The sequence below is a fragment of the Pyrus communis genome, chromosome 15 (assembly GCF_963583255.1).
Source record: "Pyrus communis chromosome 15, drPyrComm1.1, whole genome shotgun sequence".
Taxonomy (NCBI): domain Eukaryota; kingdom Viridiplantae; phylum Streptophyta; class Magnoliopsida; order Rosales; family Rosaceae; genus Pyrus; species Pyrus communis.
This window is the reverse complement of record NC_084817.1, coordinates 23,231,076-23,247,425: the sequence shown is the minus strand read 5'-3', so window position 1 is coordinate 23,247,425 and position 16,350 is coordinate 23,231,076. Positions and strand designations below refer to the sequence as shown.

The 16,350-nt window shown below is 37.0% G+C and overlaps 3 protein-coding genes across 3 annotated transcripts; 1 reads left to right on the top strand and 2 right to left on the bottom strand.

Moving 5' to 3' along the window:
• Positions 1-119: 119 nt before the first annotated feature.
• LOC137718122 (ferredoxin, leaf L-A-like) lies at positions 120-798 on the bottom strand. Its single transcript, XM_068457627.1, has one exon. The coding sequence runs from the start codon at positions 724-726 to the stop codon at positions 283-285; it is 444 nt and encodes a 147-aa protein (XP_068313728.1). The 5' UTR covers positions 727-798; the 3' UTR covers positions 120-282.
• A 1,332-nt stretch (positions 799-2,130) lies between these two features.
• LOC137718120 (transmembrane 9 superfamily member 1-like) lies at positions 2,131-8,081 on the bottom strand. The gene is made up of 12 exons (XM_068457625.1): positions 7,783-8,081; positions 6,574-6,766; positions 6,381-6,485; positions 5,561-5,578; positions 5,374-5,471; positions 5,139-5,291; positions 4,806-4,940; positions 4,495-4,661; positions 4,082-4,176; positions 3,626-3,999; positions 2,947-3,220; positions 2,131-2,652 (listed from the first exon to the last, which is right to left on the bottom strand). Exons 1-12 carry the CDS (start codon positions 7,870-7,872, stop codon positions 2,585-2,587), a joined length of 1,770 nt encoding a protein of 589 aa, XP_068313726.1. The 5' UTR covers positions 7,873-8,081; the 3' UTR covers positions 2,131-2,584.
• A 4,167-nt stretch (positions 8,082-12,248) lies between these two features.
• Positions 12,249-15,898, top strand: LOC137717353 (serine/threonine-protein kinase SRK2A-like). Its single transcript, XM_068456685.1, has 9 exons — positions 12,249-12,745; positions 13,011-13,085; positions 13,177-13,278; positions 13,495-13,548; positions 13,641-13,733; positions 13,812-13,904; positions 14,364-14,468; positions 14,559-14,657; positions 15,225-15,898. The coding sequence occupies exons 1-9, from the start codon at positions 12,626-12,628 to the stop codon at positions 15,540-15,542; spliced, it is 1,059 nt and encodes a 352-aa protein (XP_068312786.1). The 5' UTR covers positions 12,249-12,625; the 3' UTR covers positions 15,543-15,898.
• Positions 15,899-16,350: the final 452 nt, after the last annotated feature.

Genomic DNA, 16,350 nt, shown 5'->3' with positions numbered 1-16,350 from the left:
TCTTTTAATTATCTAAAAGCACTTATTATCCTAAAAGCACTTCCAAGCAGATGAGAGAGAGAGAGAGAGAGAGAGAGAGAAAGAGAGAGAGAGAGGGAGAGAGTTAATACAAGGGTGAGTTTACAAGGTACAATGATTTTTATACCACAAGCGAAGTACAAAAACATTAAGCAACTCATATAATTAGAAACAAGACAACCTTATCCTGAAACAAACTAAGCCAGATTCAACCGGACAGCAGCCGTCAAAACATGACATCATCATGAGAAAGCTCAAAAGCACTTAACCAGTAAGCTCCTCTTCCTTGTGGGTCTCAAGTGTGACGTCAGACGACGGATAAGCCACGCAGGTCAGCACAAATCCACCGCCAATCTGATCATCATCCAGAAAGCTCTGGTCCGACTGATCCACACTCCCACTCACAACCTTGCCGGCGCACGAGGAGCAAGACCCTGCCCTGCAGGAGTAGGGCAGGTCAATTCCTGCCTCCTCCGCCGCGTCGAGAATGTATACGTCCTCAGGGCACTCAAACTCTTGTGGCCCTTCTGGTGTGATCAGCTTCACCTTGTAGGCAGCCATCGCCACACGCCCTCCGCGGTTGGCCTTCAGCCCGAAAAGGGCCTGGCCGACATTGGGGGACAACCGCAGGCTAGTCATCGGCTGGCCGCGGATGAAGGAGGTGCTGACCATGGTGCTTGAGAGAGCTGCTGCTGCTGTGGCTGCCATGGTTTTTGGTTTGCTTTGGTTGCAAGGCTTTTGTGTTGTGGCTAAAGAGAGTGGGAGTGAAAGGCTTAGTAGTGTTGATAAATCAGATGGCTTGTGGAAATTGTGGCTACAAATGAGAGAGAGAGAGAGAGAGAGAGAGAGAGGGAGGGTGAAGTGGCATCAACCCTTATCTGCCACGTGGCAAAATCTTGTGGATCACTCTATCTTTTTATCATCACCACAGGACCATATAGGAGTGAGTGAATGTGGCGGCCACAATCCTCTGAACGAGGTTTTTGGTCTTATTTCAACTACAAATCGAATCCTCTCCGCGTCTAGCAATCCGAAGCTGACAGACTAAGAAGTTCAGACCACTTTTTTTTAACTCTATGGCCTCCATTAGTTCATTTTATTGGTCTACCTTACACAAACTAAGGGTCTGGATCTCTCTTTTGACTGATCTGAATTTCTCAGTTCGTCGGCTCTAAACTACAAGATACAAAGAGAATCTAATCTCTAGTAGGCCAAAATACAGATGCAAGTTAGGTCTATTGGCTAGATCAGTGTATGTCAGGCCGATTGGCTAAGATGGTGTTTTTGTCTCCTAACATTAAAGTTCAAATTTATCTTTCAATAGATTATAGTAATTTGAAATATCGTATTATAAAAAACAAAACTAATTAAATTAAAATCACCAAGATTGACTTAACTATAACATTACCTGTATAACACAAGGCTATCATTTTGAGGAGAATGATAATATTAATGGATTAAATAGTTAGCTGTTAGGGGAAAGGAAATTGACAGAGATCAAACTAGCACCATCTGCAACAATAGGCTATCATAAACTAGGATTACTTGTTAAACAAGATTTTAACAAAAAGATCCAAAGATTTATGTCAGCATGTAGCAGTTTTTGCACAACATGGATGTCGAAGAAACAGAGCTCGTTTACGGATACTCATCCGTAATTTTCTTAACGACACCTCGAAAGGCTCTTTATCTAAAATGATCTCCAAGATTTGCATAACTACTTATTTTAATTCCTAAGATTTGAAATCAATAGAATTGGTTCATTAGTTTGTCCACCATCAATCATTTTAGTTATTCTGTGAAAAATCTTCATTAAACGAAGATAAAATGACAAAAATACTCTCTTTTTGTCAGATCATTTTGACCTATTGTTTATTAAATTAAAGGTAGTTTGATTATTTTAACCTTTATTTAACATAATTATTCACAAAAGGACAAAAATGATTAATGATGAATAATCTCATAGACCAAAATAAAGAATAATGCAAATTTCAAGAACTATTTTGGCTAAAAAGCCCACGACGGAATATCACGAGATCACCTGAATTGTCATTCATATCGGGTTAAAAGAAATAGCCGAAACAAATCATGCAAAGATGTAGAAACACAAAGTGAGGTTTCAGACAATGATACTTATATATGCAAGGTACAGATGGAATCAAAATTCACAAGTCGCTACATAACTCGGAATCAAAGGTTCGTTTCGGGAAGCCCTTCCCTTCCTTTCCATCCATCCCAAAGACATACAGATAGAAAGAGTAATAGGGCACCTATTTGTAAAAGGACGAAAAAAAGAAAATAATAAAATCAACAGGAGTTCGACGTCCGCTAACTTAGATTATAAAACAATCTCTGCAATCTAAAATTTAGGCTTTCACTGACAGCTGGGGAAACAAAAAAAACTCTCAGGGCTTTCCCAAGTCCAGAGAAAGAATACATTCCCTATCCTCAACCCTGCGATTTCGGTCTCTAGTGGTTGCTGGATCCCCATCCCTGACCACGTACCTCAACAACAGCCAATCTACTCGGGAAAGCTCCATCAGGTCCATTTCCTCGCGGAGATGCTCTAATCGCACTTGATATTTCTGTAGATCCTCCTCACAAACAAATTGGAACCCAAATATCCAACAGCTCCTGCACATTTGAAAAGGAAACAAACAAATAATCAGAGGGTGGGAGAACTTGGCACTCAAGAAGAGACGATTCTTCTTAGTAACTCTGCAACTAAAGCTCAGGTCAAGCATAGTTCAATCAAGAAATGATAGCACCGTAAAATGCCTTTAAATACGTAGGTCAACAATTGGTCGCCCACATTCATGCTGCCATACTGGCTGGGTGGGAACAAGAGTCGAGCAAAAAACAATATTGACATCTCAAAATCCATGAAGTGGAACTGAAATTCAAGTTAGTGCATAAGATAAAACTCACCGCAGAGGATCCCTAAGCCAAGGCAGAACATCAAAGTGTACCCAAAATAGAAGCTGGTCTGGAAGAAACCCGACATCTTAGTCTTTGCATGGTAGTAATAAATTGAATACAAGTACACGTAGACAGCTGTTGATGCAGCAGAAAAGAAAGAAGTCCATTGCCAGTGGTAGTTCTCGGCATTAAGCAAGAAGTATGTCCCCACAATTGTCACGCATACGGTAACAATGATGAGAATCAGAAAAACAAGCAGCATAAAGCCATAGACATAGTACACCTGTTGAGACACAAAGACCAAGAAATACATTACTATTCATGTTAATCATTGTGTCAACACTCAACAAGTATCATGCACTTTCGCCACAACAGACTTTAGCAGCTTTCTAAACAACATAGAATATGCTCAAATGTGGTGCAACAGAACTTCACCAAGTCTTTGACAAACAAATGATTCCCAAGACAGACCAGGAATCATTGCTTTCAAGATGTAAAATTCAGCAAATGAACCTCATGAATTCAACAGTTTTCATAAGCTTGGTATCATAATGACTCCAACTATTGTAATTTTGTCTAACTCTAAGGAATGCCATGCACAGCCTATGTTTGCAATGTTATTTTGTACTCAGATCTATGTAATCAGCAAGTCTATCCTATAAACAGTACATAGTTATTGAAATTTCACCTTGTAATTCCAGAAGGACGTGAAGACAAAATACATTTCGATAAATATGCTTCCAAAGGGCAGAAGTCCTCCCATCATTGAGACTACAGATGGGGTTAAATACCATTTCTTCTCAGGAATAGGACGAGGAATGGTTTTCACACGGCAAGGATTGTTAGGAGCACCACTCCAGTTCCTTCCAACAACTGTACCAAGAAGTGCTAGAGGAAAAGAGATGAATGCCCAAATGACAAAAACAACCACCATTGTGCCAAAAGGAATAGCTGCTAGTGACCCGTAGAAAATAGCAATTGTGTTCAAGACAAACCCAATCCCGAAGCACATAAATGGAAATAGGGATGCTGTGAGTATCATTGACTTTATCCAGTTTTTACCTGATAAAGATTGTAGTCATTTGTTAGAAAGCTTAAACAGAATGACTAGCACATCTATCATATCAAACAAAGAAATACATACCCCCATGCCGTGAATACATCCCACCACTTACATAACCAGAAATGAAAGATGTAAGGGCATAACACACTATGAAAGTTGTTACAATTGCACCTCTCCTGAGACACCAGATAAATGCAATGATGTAAGACATAACACACAATTAAAAATCTAGCAATTCCTCCCAGGACCACAAATAGTAATGAACTAATTAAGATGGGAATATGAGATAACAAGATAAGACAGGGAACCATTAATGTGCAGCGATGCATAGTTGAACTAACATTAATTACATAAACATATATGTATGCACAACTTACATGTTTATGATTCAAATATAAACGTTTTGAAAATAATAAAATAAATAAAGCTAGGAAAGTGGAAAACAGTAACCCAAAATAGCATCCCAAGAACTTTTGAGCAAGCAGTCAACATACCCAACATACAACATCCCAACAATTGCCAGTAAGATGACGAGGAGAACAAGCAACGCTAGCTGAGCGCCTGTGCCAACAAGAGCTGAAAGAACAACCAAATTCCGAGAAGGCCGAAAAACATCCCCATGCACAAGTTTCCAGCCAGACTCTTCACTGACATCTCTTTCCTACAATAGGCACATTTTCAAAAGGGTCACCACACAAAAGATTTTATGTATTGTATCTCTATCTATGTCATCGCATAAGAAAAAAAATCAAAACATCTAAAAGAAGGATATGATATGATTATAAACAAAATCATTAGACCATACCAAAGTCTCCAGATCGTCATCTTCCCGAGCATACTTTGCATAGTCGTTCCTAAGAGTCCGCATCAATATCATTGAGACCAAACCCGTAAGGAATATAACCATCATGAATGAATTGAAAATCGAGAACCAATGTATCTGCATATTGCAAAATGTACATACAGCTCATTAAAAATTAAAATACATACATACATACACACACACACATATATATATTAACATCATTAAGCAACCAATGTTACAGTACCTTGCAGACATAATTCTACTGAATTTAGGATAATACGCTTTCAACGCCAGAAAGAAAAATAGGTAAACAAATAAACAGTCAGTTCTTACTTGGTGCTCAAAAAAAGGGTAGTCCAAATAGACATCAAATCGACGTGCAAAGGTGACAGTGGTTGCAATCCATTTGACAGAGTATGTTAGATCCAATTTCTTCCCTACTTCCAATGGCTTTGGACTATCTTGAGTGAGATTCACATGAATGATCTACAAAATTATAAACTATAATAAAAATCATAGATCCTCAAGCCCATTATAAAAACCACATCTGATATGGAGAATCGCAAACCTGGTCTTTATTGTATTTAACAATGATACTTTTATGAGTGTAAAGGACATGCTTGCCATTTTCACTGTTCTTGTCCTGGTGCAACTCACCAACAAAGCCTAGTACATCACAAGAAGACGAAGACCAATTTAATAAGAGGATAACACAAGCATGAGCTCAAATTGGGAGGAACGAGTATACCACATACCCCATAAAGGGAGATCATCTGAATATGTATCCAGCACAGCAACGTCCAGGGGAGATAATACGTTAAAGAGACAAAATACAGGATCAGTGAATGCCCCCATATAAAACAAATTGGCCACAAAACATAAAGAAAATAAACCCTTGCAGTAGACCCCCACAGAGATCCAGATTAACACACACAATAAAACCACTTTCAGATAATTTCAAGCATTTCCTAAGCCAATACTAACATTATACTGTTTATGAAAATGTAATTAACACAAAATTCTTGTAGTTAAAAATCAAGTTTCTCGTAAAGTAATATTGATCTTGGCAACAATTAGAAAGTAGCTCATGAGGTATAGACAAACATGTAAGTCACAATACAATGATCAATTAACTTTTATGACTAAGGAAACATCTAAGTAAATAATTTTATTGCATCAGCTATATTGTAGTCCAAATATAAGCACAAGAAATGTTCTTAATATTGATTTAACGATAACTCTGCCCTAATCTTTTGCTTCCTACATCCCTCTTCCATGCGCTAGATACGTACGACTCATCTTTCATTCTTTCCACAACATTCTCCAGTAATTACGCTGAATTGCAGGCCTTCTAGCCCCAACAGGCCACCGACTTCCCCAGAGAAAATAAAACGCATGCTATATACCAAAAAGAGTACAAACTTTGTAAATCAACAGTAAGTGTTTTGGAATGTTAACTCAAGACTTCCAACAGAAACTTCATATGCATCTAGAAACACCATACTTCAATTTGATCTAAACCAATATTTATACCATGTATACATATCGTATTAAATAATTTTATTGAAAACATACCCATGAAAAATTCAAACCAGTAGTTATTCTCGATTGCGTCCTTGAATTGTTTAACCTTTTGATCGTCAAGTTCAAGTTGGCAAATGGTGGCCCTGTCCACATTTTCTGCATATAGAAATGAAACAGATCAAGTTGCAATGAAATACCTCAATCCAGCAACAAAAATTAAAGCAGAGCAAGGAAGCCTACATACTTTGAAATTTTATTTCAATCAGGCTATCAATCAACTCATTTCCACCCAGGACTTCACCAAGGCCACCCCACTTGTGAGCAGCATTTTCAGATTGATGACAGAAAGGAAGACTGTAGTAATTGTATGTTTCTTGAGGATTATTGTAGGGCCCAACCTTATTCACCCAAAGGGTAACTGAATCTTCTATTTGATACTGAAAACGAAAGCAAGGGAGCATTAGAATATTTACAGATAATTTAGAATTAGATCAAGCATGGATCAATCCAATACAATTATTATCATAGCAGTGCAGGAAAGTGTGAACTTAGAACTAACAAAAATGTTTCCTGTTAGATTAATAAAATTGATGACAGAATGACAGTGTATGTGAAATTCTAGTTGACACGTGCCGATTATAGAAAAAGGCTTCAGGCTATCATCTTTTACATCTACAATTCAAGGCAGCCTGCCACCTGTAAATGCTTCATTAGAGCATCAGGATGCCTCAAACTAATGTCTTTTGAAATTACCTAGGTTGAGGATCAATGGGTTCATTGAACGGGTACCTAACTTATAGATATATGGACAGTACATTAGCACTCATAAAGTATTTTTTGCTAATGCAAGGCAAGCTTCTTGTGTTACAATGGCAGATTGACTTGCAACCAGTTTTTGGTGGAGGTGGATCCCATTCAGATGTCATTTCAGCGTTATGGATACGTAGTGATATTAGCTATCTGTGCAATGTAGTTTTCAAGTTCCAAGATCTGCACTTTCGATAAGTTTGATGTCTTTTGTTCTGCTAAACGAAGCATCTATGCATAAATCTACTCAAATGCAAGCATAAACCCAGCTCACGCAAATTTCGTCATCGATATCCTCGAGGCCCCTAGACCCCATTAACATAATACCAAAACCCTATGGTAAAATCACCATTGCAAGTCCCAATTCACCACTACAAGCGCTATCGTAGGTACCCATAAGACAAAAACAGCAACAATTGGACCAACAAGAAAAACCCAGTTAAGATCTAACCCTAACAAACATATACACATGCTTACACAGTTACATGATAACCAGCCGTAGAAAATACGGATCTGAATCGGAATTTAAAGTTTTAAAGGACAAACATAGAGATCTACGGGGATTTAGTGAGAGAGAAAATGTTAGGGTTTGCGCAACGCAATGGAAGAGATAGAGAGAAGGAGGAGGGGGGGGGGATAATTTTACCTTGTGATCTGCCTCGGTGGCGAAAGCGGGGGCGAGGAGGAAGAAGACGAACAGGAGGGAGAGGGAGAGAGATCGGACGGAAGAGAACATGGCGATCGCCGGCGAGGGTGGGATCTGGACGGTCAGCGAGGAGGTGGTGTAATATTTGTGTTGTGATGATTCTGATCTCTCCCAGAGGCAGAGGAGGTGAAGGCTGAGGCCACTCGGACTCGACTCAACAACTCTCAAAAGTCTTCACGAGAGAGAGAGAGAGAGAGAGAGAGAGAGTTTGCGAGTTCGGATCGGAACGCATATTTCATTTTTCTTTAATTTAATTTATTTTTTTATCTCTGACAAATGGGACAAATGGGGCAAATGGTAGATCGCGATTTTAATTAATTTTTATTCAGTTTTGGCCTTTTGGGTTGGGTTTTATGGTTGGGCTTCACAACAACAACTAGTTTTTATTTTTGGGGTAAAGTGCGGTTTGATCCTCTAAACTATTATCTAGTTGAAATTTATTCCGAACTATTTAAAATCAGTCAATAACCCTTTTTCGTTGGATTCCGTCCACTATTCCGTTAAATTTAAGGGCAAATTAATCTTTTTATCTTCAATTCTTACTTGTCAGTTATAACCACTAATAAAATAATGACACATGGACACGTAATAATTCAAATACTTATAGCATAATAAGAAACATAAAGAAACCAAACATTTGCATAATGGGCCATTTCACATTATTATGTTTCCACATGTCATAATTTTATTGATGGTTATAACTGACATGTAAGAATTGATGATAAAAAGACTAATTTCCCCTTGAATTTGACAGATGAGTGGATGGAATCTAACGAAAAGGGGTCAGTTGGCTTATTTCAAATAGTTCAGGGGATCAAACCACAATTTACCCGATTTTTATTGCATCAAACACTTGATAGACACAAAAGAGACTTGTATCAAATATTCGGGATCCTCGAAAGATCTTCGCAAATATATTTTCCGGATTCCGAGTAGTCTCGAGATCACCTTGATTCAAATGTACACCCGTCCTCCATGAATTCTCTCTCAAAAGTGAAAAATAAAATAAAAGGAGAGATACTCATCCTTAAAAGAGAGAAGAGAATGAGTTTGAGTTTTCAAGAGAGACAACAATACAATCACTTCCACCGCCGCCAAACTCCAATGGTTTTGATTCTTGTTATCTCGTATAGGGTACAAAGGCAGTTATAGGGAGGATGCAACCGAAAAATCTACAACACAAACGGGTGTTAGTGAGAATATTAACATATTTCTTAGGGAATGATAAAAAAGATTTCCGATGGACAAACTCACTCAATGACCACTTGCATCGATTTTCAATGTCAAAGACTAAAGTGATAAGTTATATTAATCTCATAGATCATTTTAATTAAAAAGCTAAACAATTATATTGGCATGTTCCCCTCCTTCCGGATTGTATTCTTCACCAAAATCTGATATCTCAAGTTCTTGCGGATGCTTTTGATAGATTGCATGCTAGAATAGCAGTCATAGCACAAGATTCCTGCTAGTGCACTCAAGTTGGATGGGGGTATGTTTTACATGTTAAGGGCTCGTTTAGAAGTGGTTTCAAAATGATTAAAAACACCTCTAGAGAAAATGTTTTTGAGTTCCAAAAGCACTTGAAGTACTTTTCTAGAAAAGTGTTTTTCTAATATTCACTTACATTTTTATTAAGTGATTTCTACCAAAATGCTTTTAATCATTTAAAAGCAATTCTGATCGATCTGAAATAATGAATTTGAAATATATGTTCCTTTGGTGGAAGTCTAATGGTGTGAAATGTCCGACTCTGCACAGTGCTTGCTAGATATATCTTGCAAATTCCACTCTCTGCCTTTACTAGTTTCGGACGCAACCCACCTTTCGTACTAGTGGAAGGATTGTGAGTGCTCATCGAAGTCGGCTTCACTCTACTGTGGAGCCTTTGATGTGTGCTCAAGTTTGTTTTTTTTGTGGTGATATTTAGACCCTGCAAAACTTTGGTGCTTTTGTGGAGGAAAGTTGGTATTTTGATGCTCGTTTGGCAAGTGATTTTAATTTTATGGTACGTGCTTTTTGTAATAAGTATTTCAAGTGTTTTTTTATGATTAACTTGTATTTTTACTAAGGATTGGTTTCAAAAATATTTTATCTAAAAACGCTTTTAGTCGTTTAAAAGTACTTGTCAAAAAAACCCTTGATGTCATGAGAAAATTATGTTAACCTTTTAGTTGCATATATTTTGCTTTTGTGGATAATATTTACGTTTGCAAGTCTTACCCATTGGTTTTGCAAGTTGTGATGTCCTGTATTACCTTTTATTTTAATAAGTACTAGTGTTCATGTACGCGTACACACGCGTGCATCAGATATTTTTTAAATCACGACGTGCAAAGCGTGACTTATACGTTTTAAATATATTTATATGCGTAAATTGACAAAAGAAAAGTCAAATATTTCAAGTAAATGAATAGGGTGTGATTTTCACACACCCTTTATTACTTTTCCCACACGCCTCTCTAATTTTTAATGCTTAATTGGTATCCCACTATTTAATCTTCCATATATACCCTTCCTACTCTTTTATGGTAATTAATGAAAGATTAAATAGGGAGGGATATATACGGAAGATTAAATAGTAGGATACCAATTAAGTATTAAAAAATATGGAGGAGTGTGGGAAAAGTAGTTAAGGGTGTGTGAAAATCACAACCTAATGAATAATCTTATATCATGCTAGAATAAACCTTTTATAAACCAATTAAAGCAGTTTAATTGACATAATAACATTGGTCTCTATAGAATTTACATTAAGAATAAAGAAAATAATGTTTAATAAATAATTAATTGAATCACATTATTGCTAGCCTATTGTGAGGGTAAGCCTAGTCTATCCCACTTATGTTTAGATAATATCGTTTGTTAAAAAAAAAAAAATCATTTGACAATTAATTTAATCAGATAATTATTCGTGTGCGAACGACTTTTTTATAATCCGCATTACATGTCTCTTAAGATATTTTGAACGTGTTTAAAAATAGAGAAAATAATATTTAATAAACAACTGATTAAATCATATTATTGCTAGTCCATTACGAGGCTAAGCCTACCCCTTCAAAAAATATTTTTTTATAACCAGCATTACACGTCTCTTAAAATGCTTTGTTTGTACATTTTTGTGATATGACTGTTCATACTTAATTGCTCCTAGCTTTGTCAGATTGCTTATCCACTTGTTCTAAGACAAAATTATTAAAAAGTAAATTTACAAAATTACCCTTGTATTGTTTTATGCATTCTTCTTTGCTGCTTTTGATTTTCTTTGGTTGTATTCTGGTCCTAATCATTTTGTCGAAGCCGTGACCCAAATTGGGGCTCTGGTTTTATATATAAAAGAAGATTGAGACAGGGATTGATGAACATTCAACGAATTAGAGGTTACTATGCTATTATAATTATGTGGAATTATTCACTATTTTATTAACCTTTTGATACGAGTCGATTAATTTATGTTTCATATATGAACAAAAAAATATTACTAATTAATTTTTTCATAAAAAAGCGAATTGGTGGATGCAGGTTTAGAGGTACTATTCTCTAAATAATACTTGATTACATAAAAATAAGTAGAAGCTCATACTTAAAATTCTGAGTGTTTTAATCATAAAACTTTGTGTTTATGATCAGAACCATTCATATTATGAATCACACTGTAAAGATCATTTGTGCCAAAATAAATTAAAACTAAGGTCGTTTAGTCAATCTATTGTAACAAATACATAAACGATTCGTAATGCTTTTATCAATATCGTTAATTTGTTTTCAAACAGTTTAATGACTTTTTAATTGATTTTTTGTAGAGACGATTTTTATAGGATGATTTATAATTTGAACAGTTATGATTAAAAACATGAAATTCTATAAATTAACAACAAACAATTTAAAAAAATTTTAAATAAAAATTACTACTTATTTTTGAGTAACCAAATATTGTTCCTATTCCCTGCAGATGCAAGAATGAGGAATTCTCAATTAAAATAACTAGTTATGGATGCGGTGGAAAGGGATCCTCTCCGAATCTCTTCCTCCTAATTCATCAAGTTCGGAAATCCCGCCTGTTGAAATTTGATCAACGGCTGCAAACAGAGGCTCACTTTAAAAGTTATAAACAGAGGTCCACTTTAAAAATTGTAATAATTTTAACCGTTAAATCAAATTTCAACTGTTCGAATCCCCAAACTTAATGAATTGAGAGGAAGAAATTCGAAAATAATCCATGCAGTAATGGAGTAATAAATCTTAAACGAAAAGGACAGATGGATGTGGCGCCCGTTCACACCCGCCCCGTTCTCATCCCAAGTTAAAAATGGAGATTGATCCAGGCAAAAATGGAAAAATAAAATAATGAAAAGTAAATAAATCTTTAAGAAGGCTCACCATTATAAAGCTTTCTTTGTGATTCCTTTTGCTTAACCTTGAAGACTCTCAGCCTCTCTCTCTCTCTCTCTCTCTCTTTCGTTCTTTCCAAATAGAACATTCTTTCTTTCAATCTTCACCACATGCAACCCCAACCTAATCAATTCCCCAAATCAAATCCAGCAAGTGATCCAATTCAGTAACTCTCTTCCTTCCCAACCCCCCCCCCCCCCCTCTCTCTCTCTCTCTCTCTAGAACGCTGATCTCGTTCCAGGATTTGGGTTTTCTCCGATTCGGTTCAGTTTCTCTTTGTTTCTGGGTGTTGTGTGAGCTTGGATCGTTTCAAGCTTCCGTGGTGTGCAGCTCAATTGGAGTTTCTATACAGAACCCCAAGAGCAAAATTAGAAGAAATCAAACGTAGAAAATGGAAAAGTACGAGATTGTTAAGGATATTGGATCTGGGAATTTTGGGGTGGCCAGGCTTATGAGGAACAAAGAGACCAAAGAGCTCGTCGCCATGAAATTCATCGACCGCGGCCACAAGGTCCTTACTTTTCCTCCTTTTTTCATTTCTCCGTTTACTTATTTGTTTTTGCTTTGATTTTTGCTTTGAAGTTTAATTCTTTTAGAATTATAAACCTCATGTAGGAAAACCCATTTGTTTAATTCCGGAGTCGGTGCTCGAAAAAGCTACAATCTTTCCATTTCATTCTATGAATCCATGAAAAAAACACAATATCTTAATTGTTTCACATGATTATATGTATATGTGTATGACGTTAACTATATGTTTCATTGTTTGGTCGTAGATTGATGAGAATGTGGCAAGGGAAATCATAAACCACAGATCGCTTCGCCATCCAAACATCATTCGGTTCAGGGAGGTGTGTGTTTGTTGATATGGTTTTCACTGTGAAGGATCCAAATAAAATATAATCAGTTTCAGTGGGGTAAAATGATGTTCTGGAATTTCAGGTAGTTTTGACTCCTGCACATCTTGGTATCGTGATGGAGTATGCGGCTGGTGGAGAGCTCTTCGAGCGAATCTGCAATGCAGGAAGGTTTAGTGAAGATGAGGTTTGATCACTGACCTTGACTAATGGGAAGCTCCAAATTTTGAAAACTTTTGTACTTGTACCCTCATAAAATCCCGGAAATGATAAAGAAAATGATAGCTATACTTACAGCATGCCAATACTTATGATTGCATAACCCTCCAGTGTGTATTTCACTCTGGCTAATTTGTTAAGTTTCTAAGTAACAAAGTCATCTTAAGTTTTGTTGGTTTTGCAGGCTAGGTATTTTTTTCAGCAGCTTATCTCAGGAGTTAGCTACTGTCATTCTCTGGTAAAGATAATATGAGTCTATAATGCTCCTGATGTCCAATGGATTTTATCCTTAACCCGTGATTCTCATTTGCCCCTTGTCTTGCTGTGCAGCAAATATGCCACCGAGATTTGAAGCTGGAGAATACCTTGCTGGATGGCAGCGCGGCTCCACGCCTGAAAATTTGTGATTTTGGTTATTCTAAGGTTTAATTCTGCAATGAACATACTATGTTTCAAGGTAAATGTTAAAGTTCTATAGTCTGATGAACCTTATTTGTGTAGTCATCCTTGCTGCATTCAAGGCCTAAATCAACTGTGGGAACTCCAGCATATATTGCTCCTGAGGTTCTTTCTCGAAGAGAGTATGATGGCAAGGTAGCTTTAGTAACTTTTGCATTGTTGTCATTTTCATTCTTCTATAACTGATGCACTACAGTTTTAAAGATACTGGTATATTGTTCTAAGGGCCAGTTAATATAAATTCATTACAATGAATGGGATTTTCCGGATTGTGTCATAAGATTTCTTTACGTGATTTCTTGTTGCGCCAAGTAGGTGAAGGCATAGGTATATCATTTAACGATGGCGAAAATGAGTTGAAACTTGGAGTGGCAGCATCAATATTTGTGGTCAATTTTTTGCTTCCATAATAGCAATGTTCATTTACATGACAACTAGGAATCAGGGAGGTAAACCGTTCTCCTGCCTGGGGGGAGCAGGAAGTGAAATGATGTTATACACTCATTCATTGAATTTTTGTGTCTGGAATTTAAGTAGAAATTTTCAACAAGAGCTTTTACCTCAATTATCTGACTTTGGTTTCTGTTCATCCAGTTGGCAGATGTGTGGTCCTGTGGAGTAACCCTATATGTTATGCTGGTGGGAGCTTATCCATTTGAAGACCAAGAAGATCCAAAGAATTTCAGGAAAACCATTAAAGTAATTTGACTATTTATTCAGCCTCTGAATGTTAATCATGCATGTTTTTTCGTTTTAACTGTGTAGTTTCCTTTCATTCTTTTGATGCAGAAAATAATGGGCGTTCATTACAAGATCCCAGACCATGTTCACGTGTCTCAAGATTGTAGGCATCTCCTCTCTCGCATCTTTGTTGCAAATCCAGGAAGGGTATGTATGATACTATGTTGCCGGGCACTTTTTGATTATGTATTACTTAAAAAAGAAAGCTTTAGGTGGCTGAACTTTGTAGGTGAATGGCAAATGGCTCATTGTCCTGTTATGACTGAATAACATCAGATTAATTTGCATATATAGGCTTCTGAGTTCTGACACAGAATATCCTACTAGACTAGGCGTATAATGAAGGGTCCCTTGCAATCTTTACCTTGACAGTCTTTGGAATAATCAAGAATCCATAATGGTGTAATTGTTGTCTTATCAACGGACTAATGTTTTAACCTTCGGAATGAAAGGATGGAGGTATGCATCTAAGTCCTCGTATATTTTGTTTACTTCAGTCTCATCTGATTTGCTCCTGTCTAGGTCTTTTTTAGTCATCCCAAGGTGCCCCCTAAAACGAAAAGAAATGAATTTTAAAAGTTTGAATCATTGTGCGAGTGTTGAACATAAAATAGCTCAAGTGAATTTGATGTTGGATTTTATCAGCTAAGTGCATTGTTTTCTGTTTTCTTGCTCTTCCATGGTGTGCTCAACTGGCTTCAATTCTTGCTTCAGAGGATCACCATTAAAGATATCAAGAACCACCCATGGTTTTTAAAGAACTTGCCAAGAGAGCTTACAGAAGCAGCTCAAACCATCTACTACAGAAAAGAAAACCCAACCTTTTCTCTCCAAACTATCGAAGACATCATGAAGATAGTGGAGGAAGCCAAAATTCCTCCTCCAGTTTCCCGATCAATTGGAGGCTTTAGCTGGGGAGAAGAAGATGGTGATACAAAGGAAGAAGTAGAAGGCGAGGGGGAAGAAGAAGAAGATGAGTATGTTAAGACAGTCAAAGAAGTACATGCAAGTGGAGAAGTGCGCGTCAGCTGAGGACCAGTTTCTTCCTCAATATCGGAGAACCTGAACGTGCGGGCTCTCATTGTCTTTGTAGTAAAAAACGTTGTCATGTTTGTAAAAACAGTCATTTTTTTGGTTTTGCGTAGGCGATGGTGTTTTGTGTTTCAATAAACAAGCTTGTGTAAATTATGGTGTGGGGTGTAAACGCCTAAACGGGCTGTGTTGTATCGTTTTATCCGAGAACAAGAGATTCTCACAATGGAAACTTTGCCCCCTAATGGGGTGTGGCATGTAAGGAGGTTTATTCAGTTAGAACATAAGTTAGTAATACTTTTGTTGTATACTTTGGTAGCGCCCTTATCTCTTTATTTGGATTGCTTTGTTCTGAACTCCTGTTCTGATTGCTTGTCTTCATTTTTACAGTTCTCAGTTAGGATAAAATGCTTTTCTTACTCCATGTCGTAACTTTTCTGGAGTAGGATTCTCTCCCTCCAAATCTCTTCCTCTCCCCTCACTTCTCTCTCTCTCTCTCTCTCTCTCTCTCTCTCTCTCTCTCTCTCTCTCTCTCTCTATATATATATATATATATATATATATATATATATATATGAAATGGGATGACTAATATGTGCATAAGCGAATGCAGACTAAAATCAGGTTGAATTTGGGTTGACATGAGCAAGAAAGGCATCCACCCAACCTAGCACATCCCAATAAACGGTCAGGTTGGAACCGGGTTGAGTTTGGGTGGGTTTCCCAATCTAGTTTAAAACCATGTTGGGTTTCAGGATAGGGTTGACTTTTGGAGTAAACACAAAGATGAAATAGTAGCAGACATGTA

Excerpts from the sequence above, each read along its gene's own strand:
- LOC137718122 (XM_068457627.1), bottom strand. The coding sequence starts at position 726 with ATGGCAGCCACAGCAGCAGCAGCTCTCTCAAGCACCATGGTCAGCACC.
- LOC137718120 (XM_068457625.1), bottom strand. The coding sequence starts at position 7,872 with ATGTTCTCTTCCGTCCGATCTCTCTCCCTCTCCCTCCTGTTCGTCTTC. Across the intron at positions 4,177-4,494 it reads GTTGGGATGTTGTATGTTGG|GAGAGGTGCAATTGTAACAA; the intron begins GTATGTTGACTG and ends CTGGTGTCTCAG. Across the intron at positions 4,000-4,081 it reads GATGTATTCACGGCATGGGG|GTAAAAACTGGATAAAGTCA; the intron begins GTATGTATTTCT and ends AATCTTTATCAG.
- LOC137717353 (XM_068456685.1), top strand. The coding sequence starts at position 12,626 with ATGGAAAAGTACGAGATTGTTAAGGATATTGGATCTGGGAATTTTGGG. Across the intron at positions 12,746-13,010 it reads TCATCGACCGCGGCCACAAG|ATTGATGAGAATGTGGCAAG; the intron begins GTCCTTACTTTT and ends GTTTGGTCGTAG. Across the intron at positions 13,905-14,363 it reads GAAGAGAGTATGATGGCAAG|TTGGCAGATGTGTGGTCCTG; the intron begins GTAGCTTTAGTA and ends CTGTTCATCCAG.